We start from the raw sequence: 16,852 nt of genomic DNA on the forward strand, positions 1-16,852 counted from the left end.
CAGAACTTGGGGTAGGGCCAAGGGACACACAGGCTTTTCTGAGGCAGGCCACCAAGTGAGGGCATTCCTGAGCACAGCCTGAGCTGGGAACGTGGCCTCCTGGCTCTCTGCTGGTGGCTGACTCAGAGTTCCTTAAGAGCCCTGCTCTCTTGTTGAGTTGGCCAGCAGAGGAGGTGGGGACACAGGCTTGGACTCCCAGCAGGTGCTGGGGCTGAAGTGCCCAGAGGTGTCCCTGGAGGCCCCTGTGTGCCCAGCCAGTGCGGTGTGCACCACCCTCTTAGGCAACAGGAACAACACAAGAACCTGCTATGGGCTTCTTGCCCGAGCTTCTCCTACTGGCCTCATTCTTCTCACCAGGTAAGCTTTGCGGGCCTGGTGCCTGTCTTCCAGGGCCCAGCCTTCATAAGTCCAGCCCTTGGCAGATTAGACTATGCCTGGGTCACAGGTTTGGTTGCTGAGGTCAAGGGAGAACCCAGTAGGGCAGTGGCCGGGAGCCGGGCAGGAAGCTATGATCTGTCTTGGAGCCACCCTACCAAACCTCTGAGCAGCCTTGGGCAGTGGACTGACCCCGGGGGCACTGAGAAGGGCTGCTCTAAGTGTGCATTTCTTGGGGTAGGGCAGCGTTTGGGAGCCCATCTGGAGCACCTTCCCTGGGGCAGTTCTCTGGGCTCTGTATCACCCTCTTCTCTGTCCCCCTGCTATTCTTCCCCCAGGCCAGGCCTCATGGGGAGTCTCCAGTCCCCAGGACGTACAGGGTGTGAAGGGGTCTTGCCTGCTTATCCCCTGCATCTTCAGCTTCCCTGCCGACGTGGAGGTGCCTGACGGCATAACGACCATCTGGTATTATGACTACTCGGGCCGACGGCAGGTGGCAAGCCACTCAGCGGACCCCAAGCTGGTGGAGGCCCACTTCCGCGGGCGCGCCGAGTTTGTGGGGAACCCCGAGCACAAAGTGTGCAACCTGCTGCTGAAGGACCTACAGCCCGAGGACTCTGGCTCCTACAACTTCCGCTTCGAGATCAGTGAGGGCAACCGCTGGTCAGATGTGAAAGGCACCTTGGTCACAGTGACAGGTGATAAGTGGGGCGGCCTGGCTGCTACCCGGGAGGGATTCCCAAGCTGCTTCTGGACCCCTTGGCTCTCAGCCCCAGCCCTTGTGCTGACTCTAACCCCAGCCAGTCTCAGCCTCCGTTCCAGCCCCGGTGCAGGCCCAGGGCTGGTTCTCCCTTGTTTTCACCCAAGTGGGGCTGGAGTAGAAAGCGCCTTTCCTTTCCTTCCCCTAAAAGCCCCCTCCCCAGGGCTCTCTCCTCAGCTGGGGTTTCCAGGGCAAGGGATCTCAGGGGTGGTGAAAGGGGGTCCTGAGCGCTGCTGTCTGTGTCCTCAGAGGAGCCCAGGGTTCCCACCATCGCCTCCCCGGTGGAGCTTCTCGAGGGCACAGAGGTGGACTTCAACTGTTCCACCCCCTACGCATGCCTGCAGGAGCAGGTCAGACTGCAATGGCAAGGCCAGGACCCTGCTCGCTCTGTCACTTTCAACAGCCAGAAGTTTGAGCCCACCGGCGTCAGCCAGCTGGAGACCCTCCACATGGCCATGTCCTGGCAGGACCACGGCCGGATCCTGCGCTGCCAGCTCTCCGTGGCCAATCATAGGGCCCACAGCGAGATTCACCTCCAAGTGAAGTGTGAGTTGTCTGGGGACACACCCTTGTGGCTGAGCACATCTGTGGCTCCCTGACAAAACCCAGCCCCTCTTCAGCCCACAGAAACGGAGCCTTTGCTCCTGACACAAAACCAGGCTGCACCTGGGCCTCCAGGGTAGGGCAAGTGGAGAGACTCTGCTGAGCCCCGAGGGCTTCGTTAAATGGTTCCCTTCCACCTCCTACTGCTTCCAAGGGGCTTATCCTTGAGGCCAGGTTGGGCAGAGAAAGGGAGACACAAAGGGTTGGGGAACAGGAGCTCCCACACAGCTTCAGGGTTGGCAGCAAGCGTCCTGGGATTTCCCCCGCGCTGGAGGATGCTGCGCAGGTAGGGTTTATCCCTTTCCTGCCTTAAGCCTGCTCATGACAATGGGGACCAGGGTGTCACGCAGGCACGGCTATGAGTCAGTGGGGAGAAAGCCCGGGTTTCCATTGGTTATGCATCTTCCATCTCAAATGGGGCAGCCTATTCTAGGACAATCGCTGCTCACAGGCATCTGGCTGCTGGCTCCACCCACCCACTAGCTGTGAAAACTTCAGGCAAGTTCCTTGCCTCCCAGAGCCTCTGTTTTCTCATGTCTAAGGTGAAGATAACAATAGATGGTTCCTGTCTCATAGATTTATGATAAAAATTAAAGGAGATGGGCTGGGTGCGGTGGCTCACGCCTGTAATCCCATCACTTTGGGAGGCCGAGGCAGGTGAATCACTTGAGGCCAGGGGTTCAAGACCAGCTTGGCCAACATGGTGAAACCCCGTCTCTAGTAAAAATATAAAAATTAGCCAGGTGTGATGGCGCGTGCCTGTCATCCCAGTTACTAGGGAGGCTGAGGCAGGAGGATTGCTTGAACCCAGGAGGTGGAGTTGCACTGAGTTGTGATTATGCCACTGCCCTCCGGCCTAGGTGACAGAGCGAGACTATGTCTCAAAACAACAACAACAACAAAAAGCAAATAAAGGAGATGACCCAGGTAAGGTATTTAGAAGAGTGTCTGGCACATATTAAACACTTGAGACCGGATACAGTGGCTCACACCTGTAACCCCAGTGCTTTGGGAGGCCAAGGTGGGAGAATGGCTTGAGGCAAGGAGTTCGAGACCAGCCTGGACAACATAGTGAGACCCTGTCTCTACAAAAAATTAAAAAACAAAAATTAGCCGGATGTGGTGGTTTACACCTGTAGTCCCAGCTCCTTGGGAGCCTGAGGCAGGAGGATCACTTGAGACCAGGAGTTTCAGGCTGCAGTGAGCTATGACTGTGCCTCTGTACTCCAGCTTGGGTGACTGAGCCAGACCCTGTTTCTAAAAAAATAAGAATAAAACACTTGAATACACAGAGAGAGGCTTTGGAACAAGATTTCAGGAAATGCAGTTTATTTGCATTGTTGGCCTCCTGACAAACTGGGTAACTATTTTCAGAGCTCGTTTGATACTGCCTTTGGCCCCCTCCCACTAGGTGGTTGGTCCCTTACCAATAGCTTCCACAGGCCACTAATGCTAGCAGTGGGGTACCCATGGCCCTGTGTGCGGAGCTCGCCTCAAATAGAGGAGGGGCAATGGACAGCATTGGGAAGCAGAAAACTACAGCTAGTGGGGTAGGCTGGACGCTGGGCCAAGTGTCACGTGATCAGCTCTCAATGGCATAGGAATGCGTCAGGCACAGGGGGGAGGAAAGGGATGGACATGGGCGGACAGAGCATGCCCTGGGTGGGGACTGAAGGGGACTGCTGTTTTATCTGGGCATACTTCCTTAGGACAGAGCTTTGAAAGGGGGACAAGAAGAAGTGTGCCATCCCCTGCCTCCCCAAGCACCTTACCTGATACCCCCCACTGTGCCTTTCAGATGCCCCCAAGGGTGTGAAGATCCTCCTCAGCCCCTCGGGGAGAAACATCCTTCCAGGTGAGCCGGTCACACTCACCTGCCAGGTGAACAGCAGCTACCCTGCAGTCAGTTCCATTAAGTGGCTTAAGGATGGGATGCGCCTCCAAACCAAGACTGGTGTGCTGCACCTGCCCCAGGCAGCATGGAGTGATGCTGGCGTCTACACCTGCCAAGCTGAGAACGGTGTGGGCTCTTTGGTCTCACCCCCCATCAGCCTCCACATCTTCAGTGAGTTCTTGGGAAGGTTGTGTATTGGCCAGAGAATAGGGAGGGGCTCAGGCCTCAGGGACGGAGAGGCAACAGGGCAGGGCAGAGCCAGCAACTGGCATAACCCGGTGCTTCCTGGATGCATGTGTGGAGTCCCAGCCTTGCCTTACCATGAGACAGGTGACAATACCCCCACAAAGAGTGGGGTGTCAGGGGGTCCTGGTGAGCCAGACGAACAGATGCAGAGCACTCCGGGAGGCTCCACTGTAGTGGCAGGTGGGTGGTTTAGAATGTGCAGAGATTGAGGCTGATTGACTGAGACCTGGGGACTGTGTGGGGCTGGGACTGGAAGTTGGCTAGGATCCCCCATCACTCCCTGTGCTGCCCTTGCAGTGGCTGAGGTCCAGGTGAGCCCAGCAGGTCCCATCCTGGAGAACCAGACAGTGACGCTAGGCTGCAACACACCCAACGAGGCGCCCCGTGATCTCCACTACAGCTGGTACAAGAACCATGTCCCGCTGGAGGACGCCCACTCCCATATCCTCCGGCTGCATTCCGTCACTAGGGCTGATACTGGCTTCTACTTCTGTGAGGTGCAGAACGCCCACGGCAGCGAGCGTGCGGGCCCTGTTGGCGTGGTAGTCAACCGTAAGTGGCCAGGGTGGGGTGGCACTGGACACAGTCAGAGCAGGGCCAGACAGTGGAGCCCCAAGGAAGGGTTGGGGTCCTGCGCATGGGAACTTCAAGGCCACTTACCTGGAGGTGGCCTTGAGCTCACGTCCCAGCTCTACACACCTGGGCACGGTTTTGACCTCCCTCCTGTTTTATAAAACCTTTTTATTTGGAAGTTTAAACTTACGAAAAGTTGCAGAGAAAGACAAAGAATGATTATATACCTTTAACCTAGATTTCCCATTTATTAACATTTTGGCACATTTGCTTTATCTTTCTCGCTGTCTACACAGACACACACACGTACATACATACATATAAATGTATGGATATAGACTTGCATATATACATGTGTACATATATGGGCACTTGTGTGTATGCACATCCACTCTATGTGGACATGGGCACATATACATATATGCACACTCTATATATACATATGAATATGTTATCTATGTATGTATCTACCTACATATTTATATTCCTGTAGCTGCAGACATGATGCTCTTTACCGCTAAATTCCTGAGATCATTCTCTTACATAACCACAATGCAATGATCATGAGCAGGAAATTTAGCATTGATGGAAGACTTTTTTTTTTGAGATAGAGTCTCGCTCTGTTGCCCAGGCTGGAGTGCAATGGTGCAATCTTGCCCTCACTGCAACCTCCACCTCTGGGGCTCAAGTGATTCTCCTCCTGCCTCAGCCTTCCAAGTAGCTGGGATTACAGGCACCCACCATCCTGCCTGGCTAATTTTTGTGTTTTTGTAGAGACAGAGTTTCACCATGTTGGCCAGGATGGTCTTGAACTCCTGACCTCAGGTGATCCACCTGTCTCGGCCTCCCAAAGTACTGGGATTACAGGTGTGAGCCACCACACCCAGCTGATAGAAGACTATTATCTAAGCTATAATCATTTTACCAATGGACCTAATACTGTCTTTTGTAGTTATCCTTTTTCTGGTCCAGAATATAATCACAGTTCACACACTGCATTGGGTCGTTGTGTCTCTTCATTCTCTGTTAGTCTGGGACTGTTCCTCAGTCTTTCCTTGTCATTCTTGACATTGAAACTTGCAGAGTTCAGGCCTGCTGTTCTGAGGGGGTCCCTCACTCCACATTTGCCTGACTTGAATGGCCTGAGACCATGCCCTCTGGCGGGAGGCTGCAGATGGACGTGCTGCTCTGCCCTGTCAGGAGGCACTCCCTGGCAGCTTGTCCCATTGCTGATGACGCTCACTTTGGTTACCTGGCTAAGGTGCTGTCCCTCACCAGATCTCTCTGTTAGTTTTCTCATCTTTGAAGTGGGGCTCCTATCCCCACTTGCAGGGTGGCCTCGAGCACTGCTTGGGACAGCAGAGTGATGTGCCCAGCCCAGCCAAGGACAAAAGTGTATTCAGCGCTTTGGGATCACCCCCTTCTCCCAGGGCATTGTGGGACAAAGGGGTGGAGAGGTCACGGGTTGTATCAGGGTATCCAGGGAATGAGGGTGACAGGCCCGCCTCTCGTCTCCACACAGACCCGCCTCTCACCCCAGTCCTGACAGCCTTCCTGGAGACCCAGGCGGGACTTGTGGGCATCCTTCACTGCTCTGTGGTCAGTGAGCCCCTGGCCACACTGGTGCTGTCACACAGGGGTCATATCCTGGCCTCCACCTCCGGGGACAGTGATCACAGCCCACGCTTCAGTGGTACCTCTGGTCCCAACTCCCTGCGCCTGGAGATCCGAGACCTGGAGGAAGCTGACAGTGGGGAGTACAAGTGCTCAGCCACCAACTCCCTTGGAAATGCAACCTCCACCCTGGACTTCCATGCCAATGGTAAGAGGGGCACCGGCAGCCAGGGAGAGTGGAGGGAGCCTGAGGAGGAGCCTGCTCCAGCCTGTTCCTTCTAGAAGTCTAGTGGACTCAACTGCAGGACTGAGCTAGCTGGCTAGGTCACATGAAAGGGGCTGTGCAGTGACCCAATCTCAGAGCTTCCTGAAAGTCAAGGCAAAAAGGGAAACACAACAGGTCACATCATTCCTTTGCGTATACACTGACTCTAAACGTGGAGAGTCCCTCAGAAGCATTCATTATTTTTTAATTATGAAATTTTGGGAGCAGGGTCTATGCTAGCAGTCAGATGTGGGAAGCCAGATAGAAAAGTAGGGTTTTCTGGCTGGGCGCAGTGGCTCACACCTATCCCAGCGCTTTGGGAGGTCGAGGTGGGTGGATCACAAGGTCAAGAGATCGAGACCATCCTGGCCAACATGGTGAAACCCCATCTCTACTAAAAATACAAAAATTAGCTGGACATAGTGGCGAGTGCCTGTAGTCCCAGCTACCTGGGAGGCTGAGGCAGGAGAATCGCTTGAACCTGGGAGGCGGATGTTGCAGTTAGCCGAGATTGCGCCACTGCACTCCAACTTGGATGACACGAGTGAGACTCTGTCTCAAAAAAAAAAAAAAAAGAAAGAAAGAAAAGTAGGGTCTTCCAACATTCGGTATGTGCATTGTCCTTCCCTCCTCCTGAGGCCCATGGTAGCTAATTGATCAAGCCAGATTTTTGTTTCTGTTTTTTGAGATAGGGTGTTTCTCTGTTGCCTAGGCAATGGTATGTTCATGGCTCACTGCAGCCTCAAACTCCTGGGCTCAAGCCATCCTCCCATCTCAGCCTCCCAAGTAGCTGAGACCACAGGCCCATGTCACCACACCCAGCTAATTAAAAAAAAAAAAAAATGTGAGCAGGCACGGTGGCTCATGCCTGCAATCCCAGCACTTTGGGAGGCCGAGGCAGGCGGATCACCCAAGGTCAGGAGCTCGAGATCAGCCTGGCCAACATGGTGAAACCCCGTCTCTACTAAAAGCACAAAAATTAGCCAGGTGTGGTGGCATACACCTGTGGTCCCAGCTACTAGGGAGGCTGAGGCAGGAGAATTGCTTGAACCTGGGAGGCAGTGGTTGTAGTGAGCTGAGATCACACCACAGAACTCCAACCTGGGTGACAGAGCAAGACTCCATCCAAAAAAAAAAAAAGCTGGCCACAGTGGCTCACACCTGTAATCCCAGAACTTTGGGAGGCTGAGGCGGGTGGATCACCAGAGGTCAGGAGTTCCAGATCAGCCTGGCTAACATGGTGAAACCTTGTCTCTACTAAATGTATAACATTAGCTGAGTGTGGTGGCACTCCTGTAATCCTAGCTACTTGGGAGGCTGAGGCAGGAGAATCACTTGAACCCAGGAGGCAGAGGTTGCAGTGAACCAGGATCATGCCACAGAACTCCAGCCTGGGAGACAGAGTGAGACTCAGTCTCAAAAAAAAAAAAAAAAAAAAAAAAATTGTTTGAAATGGAGTCTCACTGTGTTGCCCAGGCTGGTCTGGAACTCCTGGCCTCAAAAGATCCTTCTGTCTCAGTCTCCCAAAGTGCTAAGATTACAGGCATGAGCTACCATGTCCAGTCAAGCCAGGTGTTGGACATAAGTCTGGGCTCTGGCTCTGAATCTTCAACCACGCTGCAACCAGCTACTACCAATAGATCTGATTTGGCATTCCAGGGCAAACCCTCCTGATCCACCACAAAGCCCAGAGCTACCTACAGTAGTGTGGGGGAAAGGAGAACCCTAGAAGGCTTTTTATATAGGGCAGCATGGGGGGGGTGGAGAGGCGGGACCCTTCCCAGCCTCTTCCTCTCCCTGCAGCCGCCCGTCTCCTCATCAGCCCGGCAGCCGAGGTGGTGGAAGGACAGGCAGTGACACTGAGCTGCAGAAGCAGCCTGAGCCCCACGCCTGATGCCCGTTTCTCCTGGTACCTGAATGGAGCCCTGCTTCACGAGGGCCCCAGCAGCAGCCTCCGGCTCCCCGCGGCCTCCAGCACTGACGCAGGCTCATACCATTGCCGGGCCCGGGACGGCCACAGTGCCAGTGGCCCCTCTTCGCCAGCCGTTCTCACTGTGCTCTGTGAGCAGCCACCACCTGCTGCAGCCTCCTGCCGGGACCACCGCACCTCCTCCAGGACCCCCAACCCTGTCCTGCCCTGCCCCGCCCCAGGGTTTACATCAGGAGGCCTGGGTCACAGGCCTGGCCACGATTGGCCTCTCTACCTGGGACTGAAGTTTAGGAAATGAGGCTGGGGCCTTCTCTACCTCTCCATGTCTTTACCCTCCAATCCCAGCCCTGTGGGTTTCTCTGTCCCAGCCTCAAGCTAAATATGGGCACCACATCCATGCTCTGTCCTCATGGGTGAGCCCTGGGACACCATACTCCTCTGTTTGTGCACATGCCCCACAGGCTGCGCTGGGCTCCCATAGACACCAAGGCAAAGCCCCTCAGCACAGGGACAGATGGCCCCTCTGCATCCGCCAAGCGGGGAGGCTCCATATGAGACCAAGGGCCTGATTCCAGAGGTTTCCCCTGCCACGCATGTGCCGGAGCCACATCCCAAAACTGTCAGAGAGCAGTCGCCTCTGCAAGGTTTTCTGGTGTCTGAGTGAGATCACATGGGGGCCGCGGCTAATGGCTCTCTTTTGGCCACCTGTCTCCAGAAGCCTTCAGGAAGAGGCCATTCTATGCATTCACTAGTATCACAGGATCTGGCTTGGAGATCAGAGATAAGCTGCAGGGCAGACCTTGAGGGGAGGCTCGTGGTAAGGCATTGGGTGCAGGCGTAAGGCATTGGGTGCAGGTAAGGCATTGACTGCTAGGTGGACACCCTGCTTAGCAGCAGTTATGCAAGGCACTTAACGCAAGGTGGCAGTCAGCCCATACGGCACCTTTGTTTGAGCTAGAAAATGGTGCTCCTTCTTCTGGGAAGACTCAGTCAGCATCAGGGCACAGCCTAGCTTGAGGAGCATGAGCTGAGTTCCACCCACCCTGGTCTGATTGCCCTTGTGCAGGGCACAGTCTGCGCAGCTGTCTGGGGCAGCCCTAGGGATCTGCCTTTGTCCAATGTATTCTGGGAGCCTAGCCAGGCTTATGGGGCCCTGGCAGCGACCGTGGGATGAGTGCTCATGTTCTTCCTCCCTGCAGACCCCCCTCGCCAACCAACGTTCACCACCAGGCTAGACCTCGATGCCATTGGGGCCGGGGCTGGACGGCAAGGCCTCCTTTTGTGCCGTGTGGACAGCGACCCCCCCGCCAGGCTGCAGCTGCTCCACAAGGACCGTGTTGTGGCCACTTCCCTGCCATCAGGGGGTGGCTGCAGCACCTGTGGGGGCTGTTCCCCACGCATGAAGGTCACCAAAGGCCCCAACTTGCTGCGCGTGGAGATTCACAACCCTTTGCTGGAGGAGGAGGGCTTGTACCTCTGTGAGGCCAGCAATGCCCTGGGCAACGCCTCTGCCTCAGCCACCTTCAATGGCCAGGGTGAGTTGGGCAGGGAATGCCCGGGCGGCCTGGGGACAGGGGCTGGAGTTCTGGACTGTTCTGCTCCCGGGAGGATCTAATCAGGCAAAACCACTCTGTGCAGCTGTGGGGGCCCCTTGCTGCCCTCCTCCACATTCAGGAAGAGCAAAGCTGCTCCTTCCCATGATCTCTGTTCAGGCCGGGGACAGGCGGCACAGTACACAGCTGGTCTCTGAGGAAGGACTCCCCAGCTGGAACAGTTGGGCTGCCTTGTCCTCCTTCCCTGTACTGCAACCCTCTCTGCCCAGGGCCCGCACAGTCCCCAGGGCCCAGTTCTCCCAGGCTGCCCTGTGAGCTGGCTTGCTTTTCTCCCTAACCCTGTGGGCACCCCAGGGGGCCTCCTTCCTGTTCCTTCCAGAAGAGTGGCTGGACCTCTGACTCCTGGGGGCAGGGGATGGTCAGTGAGCCTGTGCTACCTGCTCTCCAGCCACTGTCCTGGACATTGCACCATCACACACGCTTCAGGAGGGCACAGAAGCCAACCTGACTTGCAACGTGAGCCGGGAAGCCGCTGGCAGCCCTGCCAACTTCTCCTGGTTCCGAAATGGTGTGCTGTGGGCCCAGGGTCCCCTGGAGACCATGACACTGCTGCCCGTGGCCAGAACTGATGCTGCCCTTTACACCTGCCGCATCCTCACCGAGGCTGGCGCCCAACTCTCCACTCCTGTGCTCCTAGTGTACTCTGTGGGTGACTAGCATGGGCAGCCTGGGGACTTGGAGGGTAGAGGGGTGGTCTGGGGAGAACCAGGGGTTGGGCTGGGGTTTGGGGAGGAAAGAGTGTGGCTTAGGCTGTGTGTGTGGCAGGAGGTGGGGGACATAGTGTGGCAGTTGAAATGTGGTGAGCTAGGCTGCGTGGCCTCAGCTCACTCTGTTCCTGTAGATCCCCCGGACCCTCCAGAGCTGTCAGCCCTCCTAGACATTGGCCAGGGCCACATGGCTGTGTTTGTCTGCACTGTGGACAGCCGCCCCCTGGCCCGGCTGGCCCTGTTCCATGGGGAGAACCTCCTGGCCACTAGCCTGGGTCCCCAGGTCCCATCCCGTGGTCGGCTCCAGGCTAAAGCTGAGGCCAACTCCCTGAAGTTAGAGGTCCGAGAACTGGGCCTTGGGGACTCTGGCAGCTACCGCTGTGAGGCCACAAATGTTCTTGGATCAGCCAACACCTCACTCTTCTTCCAGGTTCGAGGTGAGTGTCAGTCTTCTGAAGATATGGTAGACTCTGATGCCCTGGAGGCTACTCTGGTCAGACTTTGGGCTGGGTCTTGTGAATTTTATGCAGAAATGTGTATTTTTCAGTCCTGGTAAGGGCAGTTTCCAGCCAGCCAGCAGAAGGCCTCCCTTTGCCTCCAGCTAGATATTTTCACCTGTAATAACTGCAGCAGCCACTAGGAGACAGTAGCAATTCACAAGGTGGCTTGCTTGGTGGGAGCTCTTTCTGCAATAACTTACTTTGTGATCATAAAATTTTGTTACATAGTAAACATTCTCATAAATATGTATATATTATGCACATATGTTATGTATGATATATACACATACAAATATACATTATGTGTATTCTTATGCATAATATATTCATATTTATTTATATACACATATACGTGTGTGTGTGTGTGTGTGTATATACATGTATATATAGTCTCTATAAAAATCCTCCCTCAGGCTGGGTACCATGGCTCATGCCTGTAATCCCAGCACTTTGGGAGGTTGAGGCAGGCAGATCATTTGAGGTCAGGAGTTCAAGACCAGCCTGGCCAACACAGTACTAAAATTACAAAAATTAGCCAGGTGTGGTGGTGGGCATTTGTCATCCCAGTTACTCGGGAGGCTAAGGCAGGAGAATCGTTTGAACCTGGGAGATGGAAGTTGCAGTGAGCTGAAATTGCACTTCACTCTGGCCTGGATGACAGAGTGAGACTCCGTCTTAAAACAAAAACAAAAACAAAACAAAACAAAATTCTCCCTAAACAAATAAACCAGGACAAAGGAAAGATAATACCCATAATGCGAAGGTCAAAGGAACACACATGCTTCTTCCACCACGGTGACCGACAGCACCAATTTTGGGACATTTACTTTGAGCCTTGATTCTGTGAATCTTTTCTTACTTAGCATACCTATTTCTCAGGGAGAAATTGAAGGTTCGAGTTTTAGGAGCTTTTCCCCAGTTGCATGACCCTGCTGGCTATGGTCTCAGGCGTGGTCTGTGCTCTTGCTTAGCATTCCAGCTGTCCCTCCATCTCACTCCCTGTACCCTGCGGTTCTCCTGCTTCAGACCCAGGGGCCACCGAGGAGCTGCCCTTTGCCTGGTCCCCAGTTCCTGTGCTCTTGAGGCCTGGAGTCTGAATGCAGGGCCGGCCTGTTGAGGGCGCTCAAGATCACATAGCTGCTAACATTCCCTTCCAAGCCCTTGGTCACCCATGCTGAGTCCAGCTCCTAGTTAGGACAATGGCCCTAGGATGATCTAAATCCCTCCCTTTTCAGTACTTTATGGGTTGAACCAACATTTGTCAGGAGCTAACACATGCAGGCACGGTGCCTGGAACTGGGGTCACAGGTCACACAAGTCCAGTGCCCATGAGGCTTATGCTTTGGTAGGCGAAATATGACTGACACAGTAAAACCATCTCACCAGGTGGTGGGAGGTAAATGCCAGCATGGAACCTGTGCAGAAGAGTGGGGAGCAGGAGGGGCAAGGCATGGGGCTGAGTGGGCCTTGGTGGTGGTCTGGAAGGGGGCTATGGCTCCAACTCACGGAATTGGGTTGTGTAGTCCTAGGTGGACACGCACATGGTCCCAGACTGTGGGAGGTGTGGTGGAGAGCCCTCACCTGCTCTTGGTTTTCCCCTGCAGGAGCCTGGGTCCAGGTGTCACCATCACCTGAGCTCCAAGAGGGCCAGGCTGTGGTCCTGAGCTGCCAGGTACCCACAGGAGTCCCGGAGGGGACCTCATATCATTGGTATCGGAATGGCCAGCCCCTCCAGGAGTCGACCTCGGCCACACTCCGCTTTGCAGCCATAACTTTGACACAAGCTGGGGCCTATCATTGCCAAGCCCAGGCCCCAGGCTCAGCCACCACAAGCCTAGCTGTACCCGTCAGCCTCCACGTGTCCTGTAAGGACTTTCATCTCGTCTATGTGTTGGGGAAGGAATGCAGTCCCCTGGTCCTGGGCTCTGTCACGTGACAGGGCCCTGGATGAGGGACCCCCTGACTGGGTCCTGACCACTCCCCACCCTGTGTAGATGCCCCACGCCAGGTCACACTCACTACCCTGATGGACACAGGCCCTGGGCGACTGGGCCTCCTCCTGTGCCGTGTCGACAGTGACCCTCCGGCCCAGCTGCAGCTGCTCCATGGGGACCGCCTTGTGGCCTCCACCCTACAAGGTGTGGGGGGACCTGAAAGCAGCTCTCCCAGGTTGCAGGCGGCTGTGGCCCCCAACACACTGCGTCTGGAGATCCATGGGGCGATGCTGGAGGATGAGGGTGTCTACACCTGTGAGGCCTCCAACACCCTGGGCCAGGCCTCAGCCTCAGCTGACTTCAACGCTCAAGGTCAGTGTGTGTGTGTGTGTGTGTGTGTGTGTGTCTTCTTTAAAAGAGGAGAGGAGGTGGGACAGGGTTCTAGAAGCCTGGAGGCGTAGGAGTGATCCCCATTCCCACCGTTCCTAAGGGTGGTGGACTCCAGACTTGAGTTTCATGGGAGAACCTTTTTTAAACACCAAATTTTACATGCATGCCCAGTGGATAAAACTAAAGAGGGAATTTCAGGAGAAAGTGCAGCAGGGGAGGGGAGGTGTGCGGTCTCCCCATTTGCCCCCAGCCATGGTCAGGGAGGGGCTCAGGGCCTTCCAGGACTCTGCGGAACTCCACTGGGGACCACTCAGGAGCCAGTGGGCGATTCCCAAGCTCGACCTCTGAGCCCCATTTATAGGTGGGCCACCTGGGGCTCCCAGAGGCCAAGGGGCTCCCCAGCAGTAAGGGCAGCTCACCCACATGGAGACAGGTGGCTTGCTATACACAGCCTCAAGACCCTCGCTGGTGTCCTGTGCTCTCCCTCTCCCCAGCTGTGAATGTGCAGGTGTGGCCCGGGACCACCGTGCGGGAGGGGCAGCTGGTGAACCTGACCTGCCTTGTGTGGACCACTCACCCGGCCCAGCTCACCTACACATGGTACCAGGATGGGCAGCAGCGCCTGGATGCCCGCTCCATCCCCCTGCCCAACGTCACAGTCAGGGATGCCACCTCCTACCGCTGTGGTGTGGGCCCCCCTGGTCAGGCACCCCGCCTCTCCAGACCTATCACCTTGGACGTCCTCTGTGAGTCTGGCTGGATGCAGGGTGGGGCTGGCAGGTGTGACAGCAGCGCACAGGGATCAGGGCATGGCCAGAACCCCACAGGTGTCCAGTGGGGAACTTGGTACCCAGTAGCTAGTGGAGCACTGGGCAAGGAGCATTAGAGTAGGGGGCACTGGGGTGAGTCCTGTCTGGGCAGAGGAGCAGTGCCTCAGATTGGGTGGTTGGGAGCCATTGGGGTGGGGAGCCAGGGCTCTCCTGAGTTTGAATGACACCTGCAAACTGGCCTTCTGCAGGCTGCCGCCTGTGACTCCTTGTAAGCCTCTCATGCCCTGCAGATGCACCCCGCAACCTGCGCCTGACCTACTTCCTGGAGAGCCGTGGTGGGCAGATGGCCCTGGTACTGTGCACTGTGGACAGCCGCCCGCCTGCCCAACTGGCCCTCAGCCATGCCGGTCGCCTCTTGGCCTCCTCAACAGCAGCCTCTGTCCCCAACACTCTGCGCCTGGAGCTGCGGGAGCCACAGCCCAGTGACGAGGGTTTCTACAGCTGCTCTGCCCGCAGCCCTCTGGGCCAGGCCAACACGTCCCTGGAGCTGCGGCTGGAGGGTGAGGCAGGGCCCAGGCCAAGCCCACTGAGATGGAAACCCACTGTGGTGTCTGGCTGATCCTGGCCTCCTTGGTACAGGTGTACGGGTGATCCTGGCTCCAGAGGCCACCGTGCCTGAAGGTGCCCCCATCACAGTGACCTGTGAGGACCCTGCTGCCCGCCCACCCACCCTCTATGCCTGGTACCACAATGGTCGTTGGCTGCAGGAGGGTCCAGCTGCCTCGCTGTCATTCCCGGTGGCCACGCGAGCTCATGCAGGCGCCTACTCTTGCCAGGCCCAGGATGCCCAGGGCACCCGCAGCTCCCGTCCTGCTGCCCTGCAAGTCCTCTGTGAGCAGGGGGTCCTTGGCCAGGGCTGCCCAGGAGGAGGGTGGTGGCGGGTGCGCTGGGCTCAGGTGGGAGTGGGCACAGGACTGCAGTGGGCCCAGGAATAGGCAGTTGGGGAATGAGGACATAGGTGCTGGAGAAAGAGACAGTCCTATAAGCCGTGCCTGGAGTACTCTGCCCACAGGACTCCTGGGAAGGTGGCACTTCTAGGAGGTGGCCACTGGTCCAGAGGCTTCAGCCTGGCCAACCCCAGGCAACTGGGCAATGCACCATGCGGGGTGCCTAAGCAAGGCCCGCATCTGTGCCCTGCCTGCCCACAGATGCCCCTCAGGACGCTGTCCTGTCCTCCTTCCGGGACTCCAGGGCCAGATCCATGGCTGTGATACAGTGCACTGTGGACAGTGAGCCACCTGCTGAGCTGGCCCTATCTCATGATGGCAAGGTGCTGGCCACGAGCGGCGGGGTCCACAGCTTGGCATCAGGGACAGGCCATGTCCAGGTGGCCCGAAATGCCCTACGGCTGCAGGTGCAAGAGGTGCCCGCAGGTGATGACACCTATGTTTGCACAGCCCAAAACTTGCTGGGCTCAATCAGCACCACTGGGCGGTTGCAGGTAGAAGGTGAGTGGGAGATGGGGAGGAGGAGGGGCTCTGATGCTGTCAGGTCCAAGTCTATGAGAGGGGCTGGAGCTCTCACTAGAGCGGGCTGTCTGGTCTGAGAAAGCCCTGCCTTGAGAAGCCTAATCTGATGAAGGAGGCACAGCTCCCACTGGAGGGGGCACAGTTCCACCTTGGAAAGCCCAATCCCAAGTCAGACTGAGACCTTCCCACAATGTGCAGAGGCCCCTCAGAGGTCCACCCAGAGACTCCAGCCCCCGAGGCCTACAGATCCCCAACCACCTATCTATCCTCCACCCGCAGGTGTGCGCGTGGTGGCAGAGCCTGGCCTGGACGTGCCTGAGGGCGCTGCCCTGAACCTCAGCTGCCGCCTCCTGGGTGGCCCTGGGCCTATGGGCAACTCCACCTTTGCATGGTTCTGGAATGACCGGCGGCTGCACGTGGACCCTGTGCCCACTCTTGCCTTCACCCACGTGGCTCGTGCTCAAGCTGGGATGTACCACTGCCTGGCTGAGCTCCCCACTGGGGCTGCTGCCTCCACTCCGGTCATGCTCCGTGTGCTCTGTGAGTGTGAACCTCCTCCCCTGCCTTAGTTTCCCCACATCTCACACGCCCACCTCAGTTCTTCCTCCTCTTCTGTCTGCCAAGAGTGAAGACTTCATGGATATTGAGTTCTGGGTTGGCATCCTGGCTCTCCCGCTGTCTGGTTGTGTGATCTTGTAAAATGGGGAATACATCATTCACCTCATCTTGCAAGTAGTATAAGAAATAAATGGGGCCGGGCGCGGTGGCTCAAGCCTGTAATCCCAGCACTTTGGGAGGCCGAGACGGGCGGATCACGAGGTCAGGAGATCGAGACCATCCTGGCTAACATGGTGAAACCCCGTCTCTACTAACATACACAAAAAACTAGCCGGGCGAGGTGGCGGGCGCCTGTAGTCCCAGCTACTCGGGAGGCTGAGGCAGGAGAATGGCGTGAACCCGGGAGGCGGAGCTTGCAGTGAGCTGAGATCCGGCCACTGCACTCCAGCCTGGGCAACAGAGCGAGACTCCGTCTCAAAAAAAAAAAAAAAAAAAAAAAAGAAATAAATGGATGGGCACGGGGGCTCATGCCTGTAATCCCAGCACTTTGAGAGGCTGACGTGGGTGGATCCCTTGAGGCCAGGAGTTCGA

At 56.4% G+C, this 16,852-nt stretch overlaps 1 protein-coding gene across 1 annotated transcript in view; it reads left to right on the forward strand.

Moving 5' to 3' along the window:
• Positions 1–16,852, forward strand: part of SIGLEC1 (sialic acid binding Ig like lectin 1) — a 20,942-nt gene continuing 4,090 nt past the window's right edge. The window contains exons 1-18 of the mRNA XM_033185806.1: positions 1–357; positions 714–1,073; positions 1,385–1,681; positions 3,537–3,803; positions 4,176–4,430; positions 5,974–6,273; positions 8,134–8,391; positions 9,460–9,795; positions 10,262–10,511; positions 10,623–10,627; positions 10,715–11,017; positions 12,685–12,945; positions 13,075–13,386; positions 13,899–14,150; positions 14,465–14,734; positions 14,814–15,065; positions 15,383–15,682; positions 15,983–16,243. Of these exons, the coding sequence (XP_033041697.1) occupies positions 309–357; positions 714–1,073; positions 1,385–1,681; positions 3,537–3,803; positions 4,176–4,430; positions 5,974–6,273; positions 8,134–8,391; positions 9,460–9,795; positions 10,262–10,511; positions 10,623–10,627; positions 10,715–11,017; positions 12,685–12,945; positions 13,075–13,386; positions 13,899–14,150; positions 14,465–14,734; positions 14,814–15,065; positions 15,383–15,682; positions 15,983–16,243 (4,588 nt within the window). The 5' untranslated portion in view covers positions 1–308. The remainder of the gene's footprint in view (positions 358–713; positions 1,074–1,384; positions 1,682–3,536; positions 3,804–4,175; positions 4,431–5,973; positions 6,274–8,133; positions 8,392–9,459; positions 9,796–10,261; positions 10,512–10,622; positions 10,628–10,714; positions 11,018–12,684; positions 12,946–13,074; positions 13,387–13,898; positions 14,151–14,464; positions 14,735–14,813; positions 15,066–15,382; positions 15,683–15,982; positions 16,244–16,852) is intronic.

This window comes from Trachypithecus francoisi, unplaced genomic scaffold (assembly GCF_009764315.1).
Source record: "Trachypithecus francoisi isolate TF-2019V2 unplaced genomic scaffold, Tfra_2.0 Lachesis_group21, whole genome shotgun sequence".
Lineage (NCBI taxonomy): Eukaryota > Metazoa > Chordata > Mammalia > Primates > Cercopithecidae > Trachypithecus > Trachypithecus francoisi.